General features: G+C 37.9%; 2 protein-coding genes across 3 annotated transcripts in view; one reads left to right on the top strand and one right to left on the bottom strand.

Moving 5' to 3' along the window:
• Positions 1–1,662: 1,662 nt before the first annotated feature.
• Positions 1,663–17,365, bottom strand: LOC121728290 (BRCA1-associated protein). Its single transcript, XM_042116437.1, has 11 exons — positions 17,059–17,365; positions 14,940–15,186; positions 14,671–14,835; positions 12,672–12,871; positions 11,946–12,092; positions 11,059–11,179; positions 10,711–10,802; positions 10,314–10,470; positions 8,986–9,135; positions 2,670–2,787; positions 1,663–1,981 (listed from the first exon to the last, which is right to left on the bottom strand). The coding sequence occupies exons 1-11, from the start codon at positions 17,135–17,137 to the stop codon at positions 1,826–1,828; spliced, it is 1,632 nt and encodes a 543-aa protein (XP_041972371.1). The 5' UTR covers positions 17,138–17,365; the 3' UTR covers positions 1,663–1,825.
• A 1,862-nt stretch (positions 17,366–19,227) lies between these two features.
• Positions 19,228–21,000, top strand: part of LOC121728289 (ubiquitin carboxyl-terminal hydrolase 32) — a 31,095-nt gene continuing 29,322 nt past the window's right edge. For both annotated transcript variants that reach the window (XM_042116436.1, XM_042116435.1), the window contains exons 1-3: positions 19,228–19,400; positions 19,476–19,710; positions 19,792–20,110. In XM_042116436.1, coding sequence (XP_041972370.1) covers positions 19,343–19,400; positions 19,476–19,710; positions 19,792–20,110 — 612 coding nt within the window. In that variant the 5' untranslated portion in view covers positions 19,228–19,342. The remainder of the gene's footprint in view (positions 19,401–19,475; positions 19,711–19,791; positions 20,111–21,000) is intronic.

The raw sequence follows: 21,000 nt of genomic DNA, 5'->3' as shown, positions 1-21,000 counted from the left end.
ATAAGACGATTGGAGACAACATCGAACATATTTTTCCAAATAGGTAATATTACGCGAAGGTCTGAGCAGAGGGCGCTACTAGCATACACAGTAAATAATCCGACCAAAACCGGACATGTTGCACACGAATATCACAATATTTACGTGGTAGAGCCATGCTTCGGCACGAATGGGCCGGCTCGACCGGGGAAATACCACGGGCTCACAGAAAACCGGCGTGAAACAGCGCTTGCGCTGTGTTTCGCCGAGTCAGTGAGTTTACCGGAGGCCCAATCCCCTACCCTATTCCCTTCCCTACCCTTCCATATTCCCTTCCTTACCCTCTCCTGTTCCCTCTTAAAAGGACGGCAACGCACCTGCAGCTCTTCTTATGTTGCGAGTGTCCATGGGCGACAAAGTTGCTTTCCATCAGGTGACCCGTTTACTCGTTTGCCCCACTTATTTCATTAAAAAAAAAAGTTGTCAAACGTCAAACAAAACTTTTTGTTTACTGTCTATGCTGATGCTGCCTCTAGCGAGAAAACATTGCAGTAATATATCCTATTATTTGGACACTAAAGACTCAGTCAATAAAATTGACACATTGAATAATTCTATAAGTTATAACCGACCATATAATTATCCTATAATAGTCATATGCTCAGTCACTATTCAGTACGACTCCTAGGATTGAGCTTTGTAGTAGTACCCTACTTATTTAATGCTATATTAGTTCCGCTTCGTTCATTATTCGATAAAGTCCGGATCGAACCAAACATCGACAAGAATCGAAGCAGCTTGAATATTGCATTAAAATAGTGTAATCGATAAGTTCTTATAATTCTTTAAATGAATAATTCGGGTGTTTTTAACATTTTGTTATGTAGCAACACTATCAGTCTTGTGCGTTTATAAAATGAAAGGCTACCCGCATAATAAAATACATATTTTTTAAATTTTAATACACTTCAGTCTCGAATTCCTAAAAATCTTTTTTTTTTCTCATATGATTTAAATTCCTTTTCCAGCCTTTTTTGATAACGATGTTTTAGTTTACGCACCTTAAAATTTGATAGTTTCTAATTGAATCAAGTAATTTTAACTGACTTTTTCTCCTGGTGGAATATGTAGTAGTCAGCTGTGCCTGTGGCAGATGCAAGGTCGTAATTTAACTGACTTGAAAATTTCTGATTTAAATTAAAGATCAGACTTTGAGACGACTCAACGAAATAACAAGTTATATTCTCAAAAGCTATCTAGAATTTTTGCCTCCTCTAATATCCCATATTTATACTAAATTCCAAAAAAAAAAATTTTTACAGCCTATGCCGAGAAATAAAACCAAATACAAAGATACATAATAATTTAAAGTACACACCTAAATGTATCCACGAAACTCCGATAAACCATTAAGTTAATATACCTAGCCGAATAGAGCAACAATCCCAAGCTGTCAAACGAAACCGAAATTGGTTTCATCTGTGTGTAAAAACATGTGTACGCATACACTTACACAAGCATGATTGAACATGATTTCTATGAGATTAAATTGTCAACTTGCGGCACGTGCCGACTGGACGTCAAAAAAAGAGTGCTGCTGTCATGTATCACACGTCTCTTTTTACCACGCAGTGTTACTGATAGTGACATCTCTCTTGCACAGGCCTTTGTTTCTCTATTCCGCTAGGTATATTAACTTTATGCGGTAAACCAACATAAAATAAAGATAAATCATATTAAAGTATAAACCGGTTCAGTTTCTGAACAAATCGAAGCTATAACAACTAGCCCTGTCAGCAACTAGTAAGACCCTGAATCCGCCACTGGTCGTCTACTGCCTGCCTCTTTATATCTTCTTGGCGCGTCGTCGTCGCGGTTTGGGCGGCGGCTGCACGGTGACAGAGGCGGTTTCCAGCTCCGCCGCGGGGGCCGCCTGCTCCAGCTGCCCGCGCGCCTCCACGAAGAACATCACGTCGCGCAGCTGTTCCCGCAGCTCCGACATCTTGAATTATTGAAAATAGCGTATCGCACCGTATTGTTTAGGAAACAATATATTATAGTAGCTAATTTAGTAACTTTAATTACCCTGGACCCAAATCCATACTAAACACTAATAATTTAAATGCGAAAGTATATCTGTCTGTCTGTCTCGCTTTCACGTCAAAAAATTGTATACACAGTCTAAACTCTAAAGCCTCAGAAAGGACATAGGCTATTTTTTTCTGGAAAAAAGAGTTGTAAGGGGGGTCCCCTTAGGGGAATGGGGGTTCAAAGGATGGGGGTAGGGATCAAATGTTTTACGAAGCAGTAACAGCTAGTTTATCATAATATATAAGAGATGTCGAGTATCATGGCATTTTCAACTAAATTATTGTTGTAAACATATTCATATAATAATAATAATATCTATGGACGCTTCACACCACGTCAGTCTGGCCCCGTGCTAAGTACCTAAAGGACTTGTGTTACGGGTACCAGACAACGGAAATATATTTAATACTTTTATACTATACATATTAAATTTAAGATTTATATTATTTCATACACATAATCCAGACCCGGGAACATTGAAAACTTTTTTGTTCCGTCGGCGGGATTCGAACCCCCGGCTTGAGCTACCAACGCGCTCACCACTGAGCCACAGAGGTCGTCAAAATGATGATGATGATGTAAAATTAGTGATATATTACCTCTTTAGTAAGAGCCTCCTCTCGTTTTTGGGCGCTTTTCTGCCACTGCTTGTGGTTGTTCGCTAGAGCGGCGCCGAGACCCCGCTCCTCTGACAACGCGCTCTGAAGTGTTGCCACTCTGTAAAATGTTTAGAACGTTACATCATAATATTACACACAGTTCATGACAATACACTTCACTGGGAACACAAACAAACGAGCCATAGATCCGACCAAAGACTAAAAACATTATACTCGTGTTTCGTCCTCAAGATTAGTATCTAAATATTATTTTCTAAAACACAATGTAGTATCGCGTTAAGTGATACCACCTCGCACTATACTTGAAAGCTGCTGTCAACACCACAGGAAAAAAAATCGTTATCCCCCACTCCAAACTCAACTTTCCCCAGACTGGAGGCCCGGCTTCATTTCGCATTTTAGTGCTCAACCACTTCGCATCTCATTTGGTTTCACGTTTAAATTAAATTAAAATTTAATCTATACTATAATATTATAAATGCGAAAGTATCTCTGTCTGTCTGTCTGTCTGTCTGTCTGTCTGTCTCGCTTTCACGCCAAAACTACCGAACCGATTGTAATGAAATTTTGTATACAGATAGTCTAAAGCCTGAGAAAGGACATAGGCTACTTTTTTACTGGAAAAAAGGGTTGTAAGGGGGTGAAAATACGAAAATTTGTTCAAATTAAGTTAGTTCCAAAAATTCATACTAGATGGCGCCGTGCGTCTTTTACATCGCGCTAACGCTTGACTAACATCTTTCTATAAGAGGTGGTATCATCATACATTCGAGTCCCGATTTTTTTTCGATTGTTATTTCTTTTTTACGTGATTTAATAAGTCAGTACTTAATATTATATACATTATACAGTGACGTAACCTTAAACCTATCAATGATAAATAGTTTATGGGTAAAGTTAAGCGGGCTAAATAAGCTTTAAAATTTGGCATAATATATAAAGTTTAATTTAAAAAAAATTAAATATTATGTGCACACTGCACAGCTGTTTTGATTTAAGGGGTACCAGGGTTTTTTTTATAAAAGCTTTTGACACAAATTTTGTTGACATCGCGCACTGCGCTGAAGTCCACGCGGACGAAGTCGCGGGCAACAGCTAGTTTAAAATAATAAAAAATGTCTAAAAGGCAAAGTGACGATAAAAGTCTCGATTATATAGTTAAAAAGTTGAGAAAATTAGAAAAAGAAATAAAACGTGATCGCTATTACAATAGAAGATCAAGATCCAGCTCCAGTTCGTCAAGTAGTTCTTCAAATTCATCGATAGCTTCAATCGGAATCGCACCGGAAGTTCTTAACGGTAAGTGATTTAAAAATAAAAATTAAAAATCATTGCTATAACCAATTCCTTGCATCAGAATAGTCATCAGGACTATATAGATGTAGTGGGTTAACGGTTATTAATATTTTGCATCAGAATAGTCGCATGGGCTATATAGATGTAGAATTATACAAGAGATTTTTATTCTTTGTATTCTAGAAACGGAAGGCAATATACCAGCGGAAATAAATAACTCTTTTCCGATCGAAAACTCTGTTCCGGATGTACCGGAACAGCCCTGTAAGGGAACTTCAACGGATGTTGTTCCCGTGACCGAAAACGTTGCTTCAAATGATGAAAGGCCACAAAACGAGTTAATCGAGATTTTAGGTGAAGACCCAACGGCCGTCACCTACGGGCCTGAAATACATAAAGAAATTGCATCCAGATTTACATACATTTGTACTTCCGGTTTGGACAAAAATAACCGAAAACTTCTAATTGAGAAACATAAGGTCCCAGGCAATTGCATTAACATTGCAGCGCCACGTCTTAATGCTGAAATTAAAGCGGCCCTATCGGATTCAGTGGTCAAACGCGACAAAGCCATCGAATACAGACAAAACTAGATGGCGGCAGCTATTTCGTCGTTAGGATCTATAATGTCCAATATCTTAATAAGTGCGATAACAACGCTTTAATGCGAGATTTAATGGACCGGGGTCGCTTATTATGCGACATACAGCATTTTCAATCAACTGCTAGGCGAAATTTAGCCTTAAACTTCGTTAAAAAGAATTTAAAAGACCACCTAGATTTGACAAAGATTGACAGTTATCTATTTGGCTAAAATTTAGCCGAAACGTTAAAAACTGCTAAAGCAGTTTCGAAGTCAAGTTCGGACCTGAAGGCAGAACAACAAAAACAGGTAAAACCTGCACCGACAAGGCATAATTTAAACTGGAAGGCGGGGACCTCGGCTCGCAGACAGCCGACGGGCCAAGCACCGCGGCATCAACAGTCTGCCGTTCCGAGGGCTCCACCTCCGAGGCAAGCTGCTCAAACATACTCGCGGCACTCCAAACAGAGCCGCCGCCAATAGACGAGGTACGTTGCGCGGGCAGACTTGCTCGATTTTATAAGCAATGGACGCTCATTACATCTGATCGGTCCGTATTGTCCTGCATTAAAGGATATCAAATCAAATTTAACGAACCAGTTTATCAAAATAGTGTACAAGTTTTTAATTCGCCTTCAATAGAATTGCGAGAAGCCGTTGATAGTTTACTGTTAATAGGTGCTATTTCTCGTTGTGAACCTTGTCAAGAACAATATGTATCCCGTGTCTTTTTAATACCTAAGCCTAATGGAAAAATGAGATTCATTTTAAATTTAAAAAATTTGAACACTTTCATAAATACCCGTCATTTTAAGTTGGAGGATATCCGCACAGTTTTAAAATTAATCTCAAGAAATTGTTATTTAGCTACCCTCGATTTAAAAGATGTCTATTTTTTTTTTATTAATATTCATCCCGATTCACGAAAATATCTTACATTTTCTGTTGGTCATGAATTATATGAATTCAATGTTTTACCGTTTGGCTTATGTACAGCTCCATATATTTTTACCAAAATTATGAAACCAGTTGTTAAATTCTTACGATCGTGCGGTTTGTTATCTTCTATGTACTTGGATGATTTAATTTTAATTGAGGGTACTTATGAAGAATGTGTCAGAAATGTAGATATTACTCGAAAATTATTAAGACACTTAGGATTTATCATAAATAACGAAAAAAGTGTGATACAGCCATCAAAATCGGTAAAGTACTAAGGTTATATTATTGAAACCAGTAAATGGTCCTTAAGTCTACCACTAGAGAAAAGAATACGGATTAAATCTGAACTTTTTAAAATAAAAAAAATGAAGTCGTTTTAAAATAAGGACGTTAGCTAAACTTATAGGTTTGTTAGTTTCTGCATGTCCGGCAATAGAATATGGCTGGTTATATACCAAAGAATTCGAAAGATGTAAGTACCTTAATCTAAAAAATAACGAAGATTACGACAAAATTATGTCCCTGCCCGATTCATTATTGCCGGACATAAATTGATGGATTAATAATATCGATCATTCTTCTCATAAAATCAAAGCTGATCAATATCGTCTGGAAATATTCTCTGACGCCTCAACAACGGGGTGGGGCGGGTGTTGTGAAGGCCAAACGGCTAACGGTCGGTGGTCTACTAGAGAGCTAAACCTACATATTAATCATCTTGAACTTTTGGCTGCACTTTATTCCCTTAAAATTTTTGCTAAAGAGCACAGGAACTGTCAGGTATTAATGCGTATCGATAATACCACAGCGGTCAGTTATATAAACCGTATGGGCGGTATACAATACCCTCACCTTTCTAGAGTCGTCAAGGACATATGGCAGTGGTGTGAAAACCGTAAAATAATCGTGTTCGCTTCTTATATCAAATCGAGTGAAAATACTATAGCCGATAAAGAATCTAGACGAATTCATCCAGATGTAGAATGGGAACTATCGGTGGATAGTTATACAACGTTGGTGAACACACTTTCATTTTTTCCCCAAATTGATTTATTTGCTACTTGAATTAACAAAAAATGGTAAGTTCGTCTCTTGGCATAGAGATCCAGACTCCTTTGCTATTGATGCCTTTACCTTGGATTGGTCTAAACTAAATTTGTACGCCTTTCCACCTGTAGCGATGGTTCTTAAAGTATTAAGAAAAATTGTTACAGACAGGGCAAAAGGGATCATAGTTGTACCGGATTGGCCTACACAGCCCTGGTACCCCATGTTTACACAATTGTTAACATCAAAATAAGTGAGAATAGATTCTAATAATTTTATTATACCTAATTCCAGAAACATACACAGCCACCTTACCCTGGTTGCAGGAATTTTATCGGGAAGGCGATGCTGCAAAGAGGTATCCCACAATCCGCAATAGAGATAATGATAGCTTCCCTGTCGGACAATACACTCAAACAATATGACGTTTGTTTTAAAAAGTGGTATGCATTTTGTCATATTAACTCTGTTGATGTTTACCAACCGTCTATCCCGGTGATATTAAAATTCCTCACGGAAGTTTATAATGATGGGGGCCAGTATGGAACTATTAATAGTTATCGGTCCGCTTTGTCATTAGTTATCCAAAATTTATCAGCTGACGATAGGATCTCTAGAGTTTGTAAAGGTGTTTATAAATTAAAACCACCATTGCCTCGTTACAATTATACATGGGACGTTAGTGTAGTGATTAATTATTTAGCTTCATGGTTTCCTAATCAAGTCTTCTAAAATAGGTACAAAGCAACCAATTTTGTATTTACCGTTTTTTGGATGAACGCCCCGAAATTTGTCCAGCTGACACTCTTAAAGTTTATATAGAGAAAACAAAAGATATGAGAAAGTCCAAAGAACTGTTTATTAGTATTCGCAAACCTCACAAAACGGTTTCCAGCCAAACTATTAGCCGCTGGATAAAATCAACTTTGAAAGATAGTGGAATTGACGTATCTATCTTCCCATCACATAGCACTCGCCATGCTTCTACCTCGATGGCAAAAATGCTAGGTGTTAACCTCGACGCCATCAGGCAAACTGCAGGATGGAGCGGCAATTCCACTACCTTCGCTAAATTCTATGACAGACCAATAGTAGAGAATCATAATATTGCTCTAGCTAAGTCTTTGTGTTCACTGATTAAATAAGATTTATAATATCTAACTTTAATTTGAACCTAAAGTATAAGAAGTTGTTATAATTAGCTCTTAGAATTTTCTATTTCTGATTATATTTTAATTAAGTTGTGTACTCATATTAAAGGTTTTTTTTATAAATACCTGTGTGTGATATTTCTTACTCTAAACATCTACATTGTGTTTTAGAAAATAATATTTAGACACTAATCTTGAGGACGAAACACGAGTATAATTAATGATTAAACGAACTTACTTGTACGTGAAGTTCTATCATAATTATACGAAGTGTTTCGTCCGAAGAGATTAGTGATACCCACCCACCCAATACAACCCTTACATGAGTATAAGAAATATCACAATAATTATTGTTTATCTCAACTAAATGAAGCCGGGCCTCCAGTCTGGGGAAAGTTGAGTTTGGAGTGGGGGATAACGATTTTTTTTTCCTGTGGTGTTGACAGCAGCTTTCAACTATAGTGCGAGGTGGTATCACTTAACGCGATAACATAGTGTTTTAGAAAATAATATTTAGATACTAATCTCTTCGGACGAAACACTTCGTATAATTATGATAGAACTTCACGTACAAGTAAGTTCGTTTAATCATTAATTATAACTCAAAGAACTTATATTGACGTATTTATTCATTTTAAAAGTAGTAAAAAATGTCCCGGTGAATATGTAAAAAAAGCATTTTTAAATAAGGAGGATACAATAGATTTGTTTACGTTCCCAGTAAAATAATTGACACGATTACACTATTAAGTAGTCGCCTCTGTTCTGTTTCCGTTCGCCCTTTTAAGCTACATGTCAGAATCTTAGAGGAAGCTAAATATTTATAAGCGCACATTATAAGTGATCTCACTATCTAACCGCAACTCCTTTGCGCCAAAATTCGTTTATTGCGCAAGAACTGTACATTTTTATAATAAAAATTATTATCCTATGTCCTTTTCCGGGACTCAAAGTGTCTCCATTCCAAATTTGAGCAAAATCGGTTCAGCAGTTTCGGCGTGAAGAGGTAACAGACAGACAGACAGAAAGACACACTTTCACATTTGTAATATTAGCATGGATTAGAGCAGCCTTTCCCAAAGTGGGCGATAACGCCCCTTTGTGGGCGCTGAAGGCCTAAGGCGGTGTGGGACCCAGAAAAAAAAATGGGAGCGTTATGTAGAGGCTTTAATTTAAAAGAAGGTGAAACAAAGGGGGCGCCAAAAATTTTTTTTCTCAAAGTGGGCGGTAGAGAAAATAAGTTTGGGAACCCCTGGATTAGAGCATAGATACTCACTTAGCGTTGAGTTGCTGCTGCCGTTTATCCAACGCTTTGTTGTCGTTTTCGAGCGCCGTGATGCGTCTGCGCAGCGTCGCCACTTCGCTCTCCGCGGCTGTCGCGCGCTCGAGCAACGCCTCGCACTCCGCGGACCGCTCCGATATTATCCTGAATTGTTGCCATTGTATATTATGAAACATATTGTAAATAGTAAATAATAATAGTTATATAGATCAGGAGTGGATAGTGCACTAACTAGATATCGATGCTTAAATATCTTATATATAAAATTCTCGTGTCACAATGTTAGGCCGCGTACTTCTCCGAAACGGCTTTACTGATTTTAACCAAATTTTATATGCATATTCAGTGGGTCTGAGAATCGGCTACTGGGCACTTTTTATATTGATAAGTGCATTTGTTGAATAAATAATAGTACATTATTACAACTCGAGACTGACGGCGACCATTGTTTGTGCGACGGGATAGCGATGGACGTTGCCATGGTGACATACTTATTTAGTCACTTCAATAAAATAATACGGGCGAAATTCTTTATACGGCAAAGAAACGTTTGCCGGGACAGCTAGTATGTATCTACTTTTAAGTGAGTTTTTAACGCTGTTTTTTTTGTATACGGTAGAGGCTTACTAGGTAATAGGAAATTTATGCAATATAATATTTTTTTGTAAAAAGTGTCTACTAGGTTTTGAAAGGGGGCAGTCGTCTCTTTTTACTATGGTCGTATAGCCATAATTATATGGCATATAGCCACTAACTTTGATTTCACACAACCCAACGTGTTTTCCTGTACCAGAACGCGCTTCGCTTCGCGAAAATAGAAATCGCTTATTTGCTTAAAATGAGGTACACTATTAATGTTAGGTTAGGTAAACAGTTCTCTTATTTTGCCTTTGGGTGGCATGCAAATTTTACAAGTCACTTACAACTAAATAAAAGAGGTATAGTTTACTACAATTCATTTGCTTATCTTCAATTAATATTGTATTTCTTATTTCATAAAATAATTCTACATTTTGTATGACACACACACACATACACACACACACACACACACACACACACACACACACACACACACGCACACGCACACGCACACGCACACGCACACGCACACGCATGCACGCACGCCCTTCGCCGCCACCAGCTTGCCGTCCTTCTTGTTCTGTACAGCTGGTGTACCCCACACACACACACACGCACACACACACACACACACACACACACACACACACACACACACACACACACACACACACACACACACACACACACACACACACACACACACACACACACACACACACACACACACACACACTCACATGGCGATGCGGTCGTCGTAGTGCGCGCGCTGGGCGTCCAGCTGCTGTGTAAGCAGGTACGTGAACTCCAGCTGCTTGTCCGCGCCCGCCGCGCCCTCCGCCGCCACCAGCTTGCCGTCCGCCTTGTTCTGTACTAGCCGATGCACCCATTTGTCACCTGAACATAATATGAATTATACTTTTTTCTTAAAGTCCTTAGTCTTTGTATGTTGTTTTGATGCCAGCGGTAGCGGTAATTAAAATAATGGTGACATTGATAAGATTACCGAAACAAGTCAAGAGAAATGACATGTTACAAAATGTCTGCTTTATCTTTATAGGATTGTAAGTATCATATTTACCATTCCTATATTTAATACAATATACGATTCATAATCAAAGTTGGCAATTTTAATACCTGCATAATCCCACACTCGGTTAGATCCCAACTGCAATGCGTACGTGTGGTTTGACGCAAGGAAATGTTTAGCGGCGTGACCTTTTTCATATCTGTAAAAAAATACAATAATGCCTATATTTCTGCTAGTTATACATCTGCTTTGTATCATGTTGGTAGTCTTTACATGCATATAATCTGTTTTAATTCACTTTGAAACTTTACCACAAAAATTAAGTCTACCAAATGAATATGAGTATTATTATATTATGATTTCGTATAGTTAAAACGAGAGAATCAAATAAGAAAAACCCGTCCATAGTGAGCTTTATTTATGTCAAATGCATTAAGTGAAACAAATCACATTACCTGCCACATCCCACATGACCGCATATGAGACAGATCCACAATGAACTTGGCTCCACGCTGTCCGGCAAACCTTCCGCCACACCACTGATGTTGTCACGACTTTCGTCACCGTCGTTGTCACCTGACAAAAAAAACATATTCCAATTAAGAGATTTTATGATATTATAGTCTATATTCTGTACTTCATAATTTTGTAGGTATAAGTATAACCCACTTATTAATACAAGGTCTGCCCGTTTTTGTCTGACATATTGAAACTTCACACGATAGATAAAGATGGCAAAATCTTGAATAGTTATAAGCTGCATAAATGTCCCAATAGTAAGTGGATTACAGACTACAGTATACTGGTCAGCACGATGCCTTCTCATAGTTTTTTTTTATTGGCTACCAAGACATCAGACATTTCCTAATATACTGCTTATAGTTTAGGAACTATTAGAGTTTAGGTCTGCGTGCATCGTCATAGGGCAGTACGCGCTCGCCCAACGCACTAGCAATTCTGCATGGAAAGCGTGTATGTCACAGTACACTGCTTGCAGTTAAGGAACACACCTGCGGCCTCGGTATCGCAGTGTAAGCATGTGGCTCGCTCGCGGGGCTCGGGGGTCTGCGTGCAGAGACACACGGGGCAGCGCGCGCTCGCTCAACGCGCTAGACTCTCGGCGTGGAACGCGTACATGTCACAGTAGACTGCTTACAGTTCAGGAACACACACCTGCGGCATCGGTATTGCAGTGCAAGCAAGTGGCTTGCTCGCGGGGCTCGGGGGTCCACGTGCAGCGGATCACGGGACACCGGACAGCGCACGCTCGCCCAACGCGCTAGACACTCGGCATGGAACGCATGATTTCTCAATACACTGCTTACAGTTCAGGAACACACACCTGCGGCATCGGAATCGCAGTGCAAGCACGTGGCTCGCTCGCGGGGCTCCGGCGTCTGTGTGCAGCGACACACGGGGCAGCGCGCGCTCGCCCAACGCGCTAGACACTCGGCGTGGAACGCGTGCGCGCATTGTACGCTCAGCACACCTGCAACATAAAATACAAATCTTTATTCAGAAGCTTAAAATACATAATAAAACTTTTAAGTAAAGTTTTACCTAAACTTAAGCCAAGATTTCAAGCGACATAGAAGTTATGCAACATAATGTTCTGTAACAAATCTACATGAGAAGTCTGCTACAGTCTGCACTCGACCCTTCCATATCCGTACTAATATTAGAAAGGTGAAAATGTCTTTGTCTGTTACCTTTTCACGCCTAAACCAATAAACTGATTTTGCTGAAATCTGGTATGTAAATACTTTGAGTCCCAACACCCAACTCCCAGCAGGCTCAGCATAATATTAGAAACGGGCAAGAATGGACAGTATACTGACAGATTTAAGTGACGAAATGTCAGAGTTCTTTGTTCTAACTGTCACTTGTCTATTCTTCCGTAGAAAGAGAGCAAAGTCCTTTAAGCCACTCTGACATTGGCAACTCACCGAGGCGGCCATTTTTAAAAGAAGAAGAAGAAGAAGAAGAACTGCTTCTATGGTAAGCCTGCTAGAAAGGGCACAGGATACTTTTTACCCCGGAAAATGTACCACCAAGTCTAATAATATACCTGCCACACTCTCGTCCATACGCTCCAGACAGACTGGGCACGTGGGCAGCTCGGTATGCGCGGGCGGCGCCTCGCCCCCCGCCGCCCACTCCACGCGCGAGACCCAAGCGGTGTGGCAGAGCGCGCCCGGCTCGAGGCTGCTGTATGGGGCACCGTCGAACGCCGTGTGGAACTCCCGAGCTGCGGCGCTAGTGCGGAACCTGAATAATTATGTTAGTATAGGTCTACCAGGATTTCATGGCAAATTTGGATGGGAGATTTTCAAAAAATATCCTTGATCATTGGGTATTTTTTTACATTTGCATGTATCACACGAAGAATCAGCCGCTATAAGGAAAAAAGTATCTAACGTTTTGCTCCAATTTCCCCAGTATTGGTAGCGTCAATTCCTTTTTTACATTTTGCCATCAAATTCTGGTAGACCTATTATACTTATTATGCAGCCAGTCCAGGCGTCAACATTGACAACCCATTCTTTTTAAGCGCTCGCGATAGAAATAAAATAGCAAGATTGTTTGAACCTTTAGAAAACTCTTTGCAAAGCCTAATCTCCGAATGGCAGACGCGTTGGGACTGTTCCACCAAAGGGCGACATCTTTATAATTTTTTCCCTAATATTCGTGAACGACTATCCAAACATTGAATGGATATTGATCACTGCGTTTCTCAATTCCTGACCGGTCATGGAAATTTTAAGGCCAAACTCTACGGATTTAATCTAGTAGCATCACCCATGTGCGAGTGCTCGACCGAAGGCAACATGTTTGAACAAACAGCTCATCATGTTCTCTGGGAGTGCAGTCTCTGGCAGGACGAAAGAACTACAATGCTAAACAACCTACTCTGCACAACAACTGCCTCTCGCAAGTCGCATAAGGGGCGCCTGCCGCCGTACATATTCTTACATTACAAGCAAAAATTACAAACACATTGCTGAATCACAATACAGTAAAATCTATCACATAATAAATGTGAGTAAATAATGCAGACATCTGTCACAAAAATGTGGTAGTTGCTTAAAGTCTATTTGTATATTAATATGTGACATTTTGTTGATGGAAGTGAAGACCTGCAAACCTTCAAGAAAAGAGCGTATACCCTCTTAAAAGGCCGGCAACGCACCTGCAGCTCTTCTGATGTCCATGGGCGACGGTAGTTGCTTACCATCAGGTGACCCGTTCGCTCGTTTGCCCCCTTATGAGTAAACTTTATGAAAAGGAAGCAAAAAACAAAGGCTAAATTAAGCACTAACTTCAACTTAAGAGCGGGCTGTAAAATTTTACTGTGTTTTCTAATAAGTATTACGATCCCGGAAGACGATTGACTTAAATGAAATTGAGATTTATTTAATCATTGTATATTTATCTGATATTAGCCTAACGGAAAACACGATTCACTTATTTTGACTAGATAGTTATATTTTTCGAAATTATGAATATTTCTGAGCTTTTCAACAAATATATGTTACACTTATTGAGTTACTAATTACTATCATTAAATAACTTGCACTACTACAATCACAATTCACACACTTTATAAATTAATGGCTAAAGGAAATATTAGTATTTTTTTAATTTTTAAGTAAGTAATCATCAAAAACATTTTTGGGACTTGCGACCTTTACTTTCGTGCTATAATGCGGGAACCGTTGTTACGCGATATTGTTCACTATAGCTGCAGCGCAAAGCACAATAACCGGGGGCACAATGATGGAATGTATGAATGGTGTGTAGGCGGGGCTAGCGTGCTTTGTTGGTCATAGGCTATGGCCTATGACCAACAAAGCACGCTAGCCCCTGAGCTATGGTTCATTGCTCTTAATAATTGACTTCAATGGGCTACTCAGGATAGGATGTTATTAGTGTATTAGTTTACTGGTTAGTCTATGCTTTTCATTTTGGCACTATTTCCCATGAATGGTAAATATTTATCATGCCAGGGATAATAATCAATCAGGATTCTAATTTTTCATTATCAGAAAACAGAAGTAAATACATACGTAAGCAGTGCCATGTAGTGGTCTGGGGATCCATCTCGCAGCACTCTCACATGTGCAATATCTTGTTGGCATGCAGCAGCAAATGCTAGCAAGTCTGAGGCGCCCAAGGATCCAGGTACCGACAGGAGACACAGTGTCTTTGCCTCGGAGTCTTCTTTCAGTTCACTGCAAAATGTTTTGGTTAATACATTTTATTTACTGGCAAACCATCTATTACTCACAAACTTTAGCCATTACAATATAGATTATAATGTAATTCTTCAACTCACTTTTCTTTGTACAAGTGTAAAACACCCTTGGTAACCTCAACCAGAGGGTTGCCACAGAAGAATCCTATGGTTTCACCGTCATCTGCTGATTTCTTAGACTTCTTATCAATGCCCGATTTTTGTGAGCTGGTGGGGAGGATGCCCTTTTCTGTATTAGGGCCAGATAAAACACTGGCATAGGTCTCCACAACAATGGTCTTAGATTCTCGAGCACCTCTGTCTTTCTTCTTCTGCTCCTTGGCAGATTCTGAAAGAAATAAAATAAATTATGTTTTTAAAAAATCACTCTCGCGCATGAAGGGTTCCGTACGATTATAGAGCAAAAATTTATTTATTTATTGTTAATGAGCTGATAGCTGATATGACAACCCACACCATCCACCAGTCCATAGTCCCACAGTGTTGTAATTCATACACTCGTTATTAATTTCTTTTCTAATAGGAAAAAATTGAGTTTTTTGTGTATAGGAAAAAAAATTTGTTACTAGCTTTTGTCCACGACTTCGCTCGCATTATGAAGTATTATTTTAAATTAGTTATCAAAATCTCAGCCCGATCAGTTTAAAAATGACGATGTTTCATAAAAACTTTTATCCCCTATTTTATCCCCTTGGGAGTAGAATTGACCAAAATCCTTTCTTAGCAGATGCCTACATCATAACATCTACATGTCATGTGCATGTCAAATTTCAGCCCGATCCGTCCAGTGGTTTGGGCTTTGCATTGATAGATCACAATGTCAGTCAGTCAGTCAGTCAATTTTGAATTAAATATACTTAGATTTATTTTATTATTATTGTTATTTAAAAAATCGAAAAATACAGCTTAGTATTTTGCGAATGTTTCAGGTGCCTACCTATTTATCATTGATACAGAGCACAAAATGTTTGAAAAATCACTTTTGTAATATAAGATAATTTATTATATATCACTTAATTTATTTTCTTTTTAGTATTTTTTGACTTCTAGGGGGGGCAGCCGCCCTCCCCCCTTGCCCCTACTACCACTACGCCCATGGCTATTACCGTTCTTGAGTTACAGCCTGGAGACAGACATCAAAGTCTCAGTAATAGGGTCCCGTTTTTACCTCTTGGGTACAGAACCCTAAAAATCGGCCAAGTGAGAGTCGGACTCACATACAAAGGGTTCCGTACCATTATAGAGCAAAAATAGACCAAAAATTGTCTTTTTTGTATGGGAGCCCTCTAAATATTTATTTAACTTTAATTTTATTATTTATTTATTATTAAATTATACATATAATTCGGGACTTTCTGAAAATTTCAAGTATCTACAATGTACATGTTTCCATTGTTGATATAAGTAGAGAAAAAAGTCCAAAATTTGCATTTGTTGTATGGAACACCCTTTTAAATATTTATTTTATTTTTATTATCTGTTTATATAGCAGCAACAGAAATAGATAAACTGTAAGAATTTCATAAGTCTAGCTATAGCGGTTCTTGAGATACAGCCTGGAGTCTTAGTATCTTAATAGGGTCCCGTTTTTACTCTTTGGGTACAGAACCCTAAAAATGGTTATATCATGAAAACATGAAAGGTACAAAATGGTTACAATGCTCTAATCTTATCTTATATCTTTAAACAAGCAATTCTTGTATATATATATAATTGGAATCTCGGAATTGGCTCCAACGATTTTCATGAAATTTTGTATATAGTGGGTTTCGGAGTCGATGAATCGATCAAGCTAGGAATCATTTTTAGAAAATGTCATTTTATTCGTGTGTCTGTCAAATAGCTAGTTATACTTTAAATGAGACATTTCTATAAAATTGACATGATTTGGATTGTTTACTAAAAGTTCAAAGTAACCCTGGCCTATTGGGTAAATTTTATGACATTTTTTTATACTTACTGTGAGACAAAGAAAACATTATAGCAATATTAAGCAGTCTAAATATCCTTGCAATGAGAATATTACCATATTTGTTACAACCTTTGTAACAAATATGGTAATATTTCTTTAAAAAATTAAGCAACATTAATAGAGAGACTCGCGCCGTTCATTACATTAATCAATATCACAATAATTATAAGAAGGTACATAATAATGAGAGTAATAGGAATATCACACAAGATATATATATATTCTTACCAGTTTCAGTTGGGTTGTTTTCCATCTCTGGTATATCTTCGTCGATTTCTATACGCAAAACGCACAGTGAAACAGACATTTACAAAATTAAAATGAGTATAAAACAATGAAATACAAACAACATAGCACAAAGCGATTCAAAACACTTTTAGACTTTTGGATTCCCAATCTGTGTTGATATTGATGCTGTGTGCAATAAAAATTTTAATGTCCGATAAAAGCTCGTGAGACGATTGATTTGTGCAATTATGTATATAGATTTTTAATAAAATAAGGAATATTTTTATCGATTGAAAGAGTACCTATTTTGGAATTTGAGTTTTGACTTTTGACAAACTGCTCAGTGCTGACCAGGGTTGCCAGATGCAATTTTATGATTTCCCCCAAACTGATTTTTATATTTCCCCAAAATGATACGTTTTAAAAAAAAAATCCCCAATCGCTTTGTTACAGAAAAAAAAACCCGAATATAAAATTGAAACTACTTATTTTCGATTTAGTAGTTTCGATCACTCGACAGTTAAACAGATACACAATTACATAGGGTCGCTCGCTCGACCAAAGAGACAATTTTTTTAAGAGGGTGACAGACGTGCGAGTAAGTACGTGGACTTATGGCTTGACGATCTTAATCGCCTGTGTGTCAGCAAAGAGCCGCGAGTCGCAAGCCGCGAGCCTTAGGGCATGGCAATCCAGTGTGAGCGATTCTCGTGTGTCACGGGTCACTCACCAACGACGCGAGCTGAGTAAGTTCACGAACTTAAAACCCGCGTGATTTAAGTTCGTACGTCTGTCAGGCCTTTTACGCACTCGACTAAACAAACTAAAACAAACAACAAACCCAGCCAGAGACAGACAGACAGTCACAGACAAGACAGAATCAGTCATAGACTAGCTAATTTTTTTTAATGGCTCTGAATTCTTGCATATTTGCCAGGATGTTAATCGAATGAAAAGCACGTTCGTTTCATTAATTGTTTGTTGTGTTTTTTAGAAGTGCTAACCCAAAAAAATCCCCATAGTGTATTTATTTTCCCCAAACATTTCCCCAAAAATACTGTTTCCCCAAATTTTCGCCTAGAGTCAAAGTTTTCCCCAGAATTGCGAAAAAAACCCCCAATCTGGCAACCCTGGTGCTGACTGACTAGTGATTTTTTTTTAATGGCATGCACTTAGTACATTGCCAATGACGAACGGGAAAAACAATGTAAAAAATTAAATTATTACGAAAAACGAGGAATTTGGAAAAATGAATTCAGGACAGGATCAGGAAAAAATATATATTTACAAAAGAATACTTATAATTAAATATAGAAATATCAAATCTCAATATTATTATGTAATATAAAATCAGCTAATATTTGATATATAATATATTTTCTAGAATGCAATAAACAAATAACTGAAGTAGGAAAAGGAATTTTATTCTTTAACAATGAATCAAGGAAATGGGAACGGTTGTAAAGAGGACAAGAAAAGAATATATGGTTGACATCCCCAACCTCAGCACCACAGGCACAAGAGGGATTGTTAATTATATTAAGTCTAGCAAGATGGTCTGGCGAGCAAGTGTGGCCAAGTCTGACATTAGTGATTACACACATATTATCCCTGCGTTCCATTTAGCGTTAAAAACTATCAAAACGCTCAAAATGCGCCTCCTATTTTGAGCGTTTTGATCGTTTTTAATGCTAAATGGAACACAGGTGCTATAGAGTAGGTACTTTATATCTATGTGAGAGAGATATTGGCGTAAATATGGCGCCTGGCGAGTGGCGACTGGCGAGTGGCGGCATCGTGTGTTTTTGATTGCACCAAGAATAAAGTTCTATTGACTAGGACGATTTTACGAAATTTGTTTGGCTATCGAGACATCAGAGTGTCCGGTGATCCGGTCCAGATTACTGGGAACTATTATAGGAACACCCCCATTATTGATAATGGGCAATGGTGAATGGCTGCGTTCCAGTAGACGTTAATTTTGACCAAAACGCTCAAAACGTCCCCTTTTGCCGTTCAATAGAACTTCCATCATCGTGTTTTTGTGTCCCAGCCCTAAATATTTTGACTTTTGACCGCAAAAGCATAGACTATAGGTGGACTATAGATTTATAAAGACAAGAGGTTTGACAGCACCAGTGTATTTGAAACGTCATATGTCAATCATAAACATGTCAGCTGCAGATCTGCATTCCACAGTCCAATATCTGTCATTTGTAGATTAATTACTATTCTTTGTGTTTATTACGCCTAAAATTGTTATGACTTTCTTGTATTCGCAAAAATGGGAGCAAAAGATTCAAAACCTAGTTTTATATCATACGAGGACGCAGCAAAAAGAGGTCACTAGAGTTGATCGCAATATTTACGTGTTCAGCTTTGAATGTTCCTTGTGTTTAATATAATTGGTTTTGCAGTGTCGGATAGCGAGTTAAGGCGCATACGTGAAGCATTCAAAAGATGTTCAGGAGCGAATGGAGCCACACTCAGCCTGGAGGCTTTTGTACATGAAGTACTGTGTGATGGAGTGCCATTTGAAGTGGCTGAGTGGTTGTATCAGGCGTGTGGTGGAACCAAAAGAGGCATAAGCTTCAAAGACTTACTGTGTGGTATTGTAGTTCTTACAAAGGGAAATATTGAAGAAAAAATAAAGTATGTAATCTCTCTTTTTATCTGAATTAAATAAGTAAATCTGACTAACTTTCTTTACAAATTATTTCTTTTTAATCCTAGGTTCCTGTGGACACTTTATGTTAACAATCAAAATGATAATGGTACATACATTTATAAAAAGGATTTTGCGCAAGCTCTGCACATAGAGAAGACCTCATTAACTGCCTCAGATGCATATAGAAATGTAGAAATTTTAACTAGTTTATTTGGATCTGGCGAGAAAGTAACATTTGAACAGTTCCGCTCGTGGCTGATAATACATAAAGATGCTACTGTGCTATCAAAATGGTTGCTGTATGACAGAAGTAATTTTGTACAAGATTTGGCTACACCAACATTTTACCAGAGCCTCGCTGGAGTCACACACTTAGAGGAAAGAGTATGTAATTTTTAATATTTGTAAATTTAACTGGAAAACTTAGTCCAAAGACTTATTATCTATTACTATTAAAACTTAGTTTGCATATTATGCATGTTATAAGCATAATAGAGTAAGAAGTTTAACAGGTTTTTTTTCAATACTTTACACAGTGTTATATAAGGACTAATAGAAAGTGTTTTAAATTTTAATAAAATAAAATTAATAGGTATTATAAAATTGTATAGAAATGTAGGTCTTCTAAGAAAGTTTGGGTTTTTAATGTTAAAAAAATATTTATTTTCATTTATAAAATTTGTGCAACAAGCAAGCTTTATAGGATAACAATTAATTACTAATTGATGGTTCACCAAAAAACCACAATATACATATTGTGGTTTTTCAAACACATCACATCATGTCATAAAATTCCCATATTATGATGTAAGTTATGTAGTCATTATTCTTTGTCAACAATTACAGTAAACCATCCATAAAATGTACTATAGTATGTGGTTTATGATGCTTACCACAACAGGTTTTTTTTGCATTAGTAATAGATTTGTAAACATCTTTAAATATATAAAACTCAAAGGTGACTGACTGACATGGTGATCTATCAACGCACAGCTCAAACCACTGGACCAATCGGATTGAAATTTGGCATGCCGGCAGATATTACGACGTAGGCATCCGCTAAGAAAGGATTTTGATCAATTCCACCTCCAAGGGGTTAAAATAGGGGATGAAAGTTTGTATATAATAATACTTCTTAACCCGAGCGAAGCCGCGGCCAAAAGCTGGTTTATTAATAAGATGTTTAAAACTCTTTATTATGTTTATTAAGTTACATGCATTAATAGAAAAAAACTCATAAAACATGGTTTCATAAATATAGTTCTATAAAATGA

This window comes from Aricia agestis, chromosome 6 (assembly GCF_905147365.1).
Source record: "Aricia agestis chromosome 6, ilAriAges1.1, whole genome shotgun sequence".
Classification (NCBI taxonomy): Eukaryota; Metazoa; Arthropoda; class Insecta; order Lepidoptera; family Lycaenidae; genus Aricia; species Aricia agestis.
Note: the sequence above shows the minus strand (reverse complement) of the source record. Positions and strands in the feature narration are given on the sequence as shown.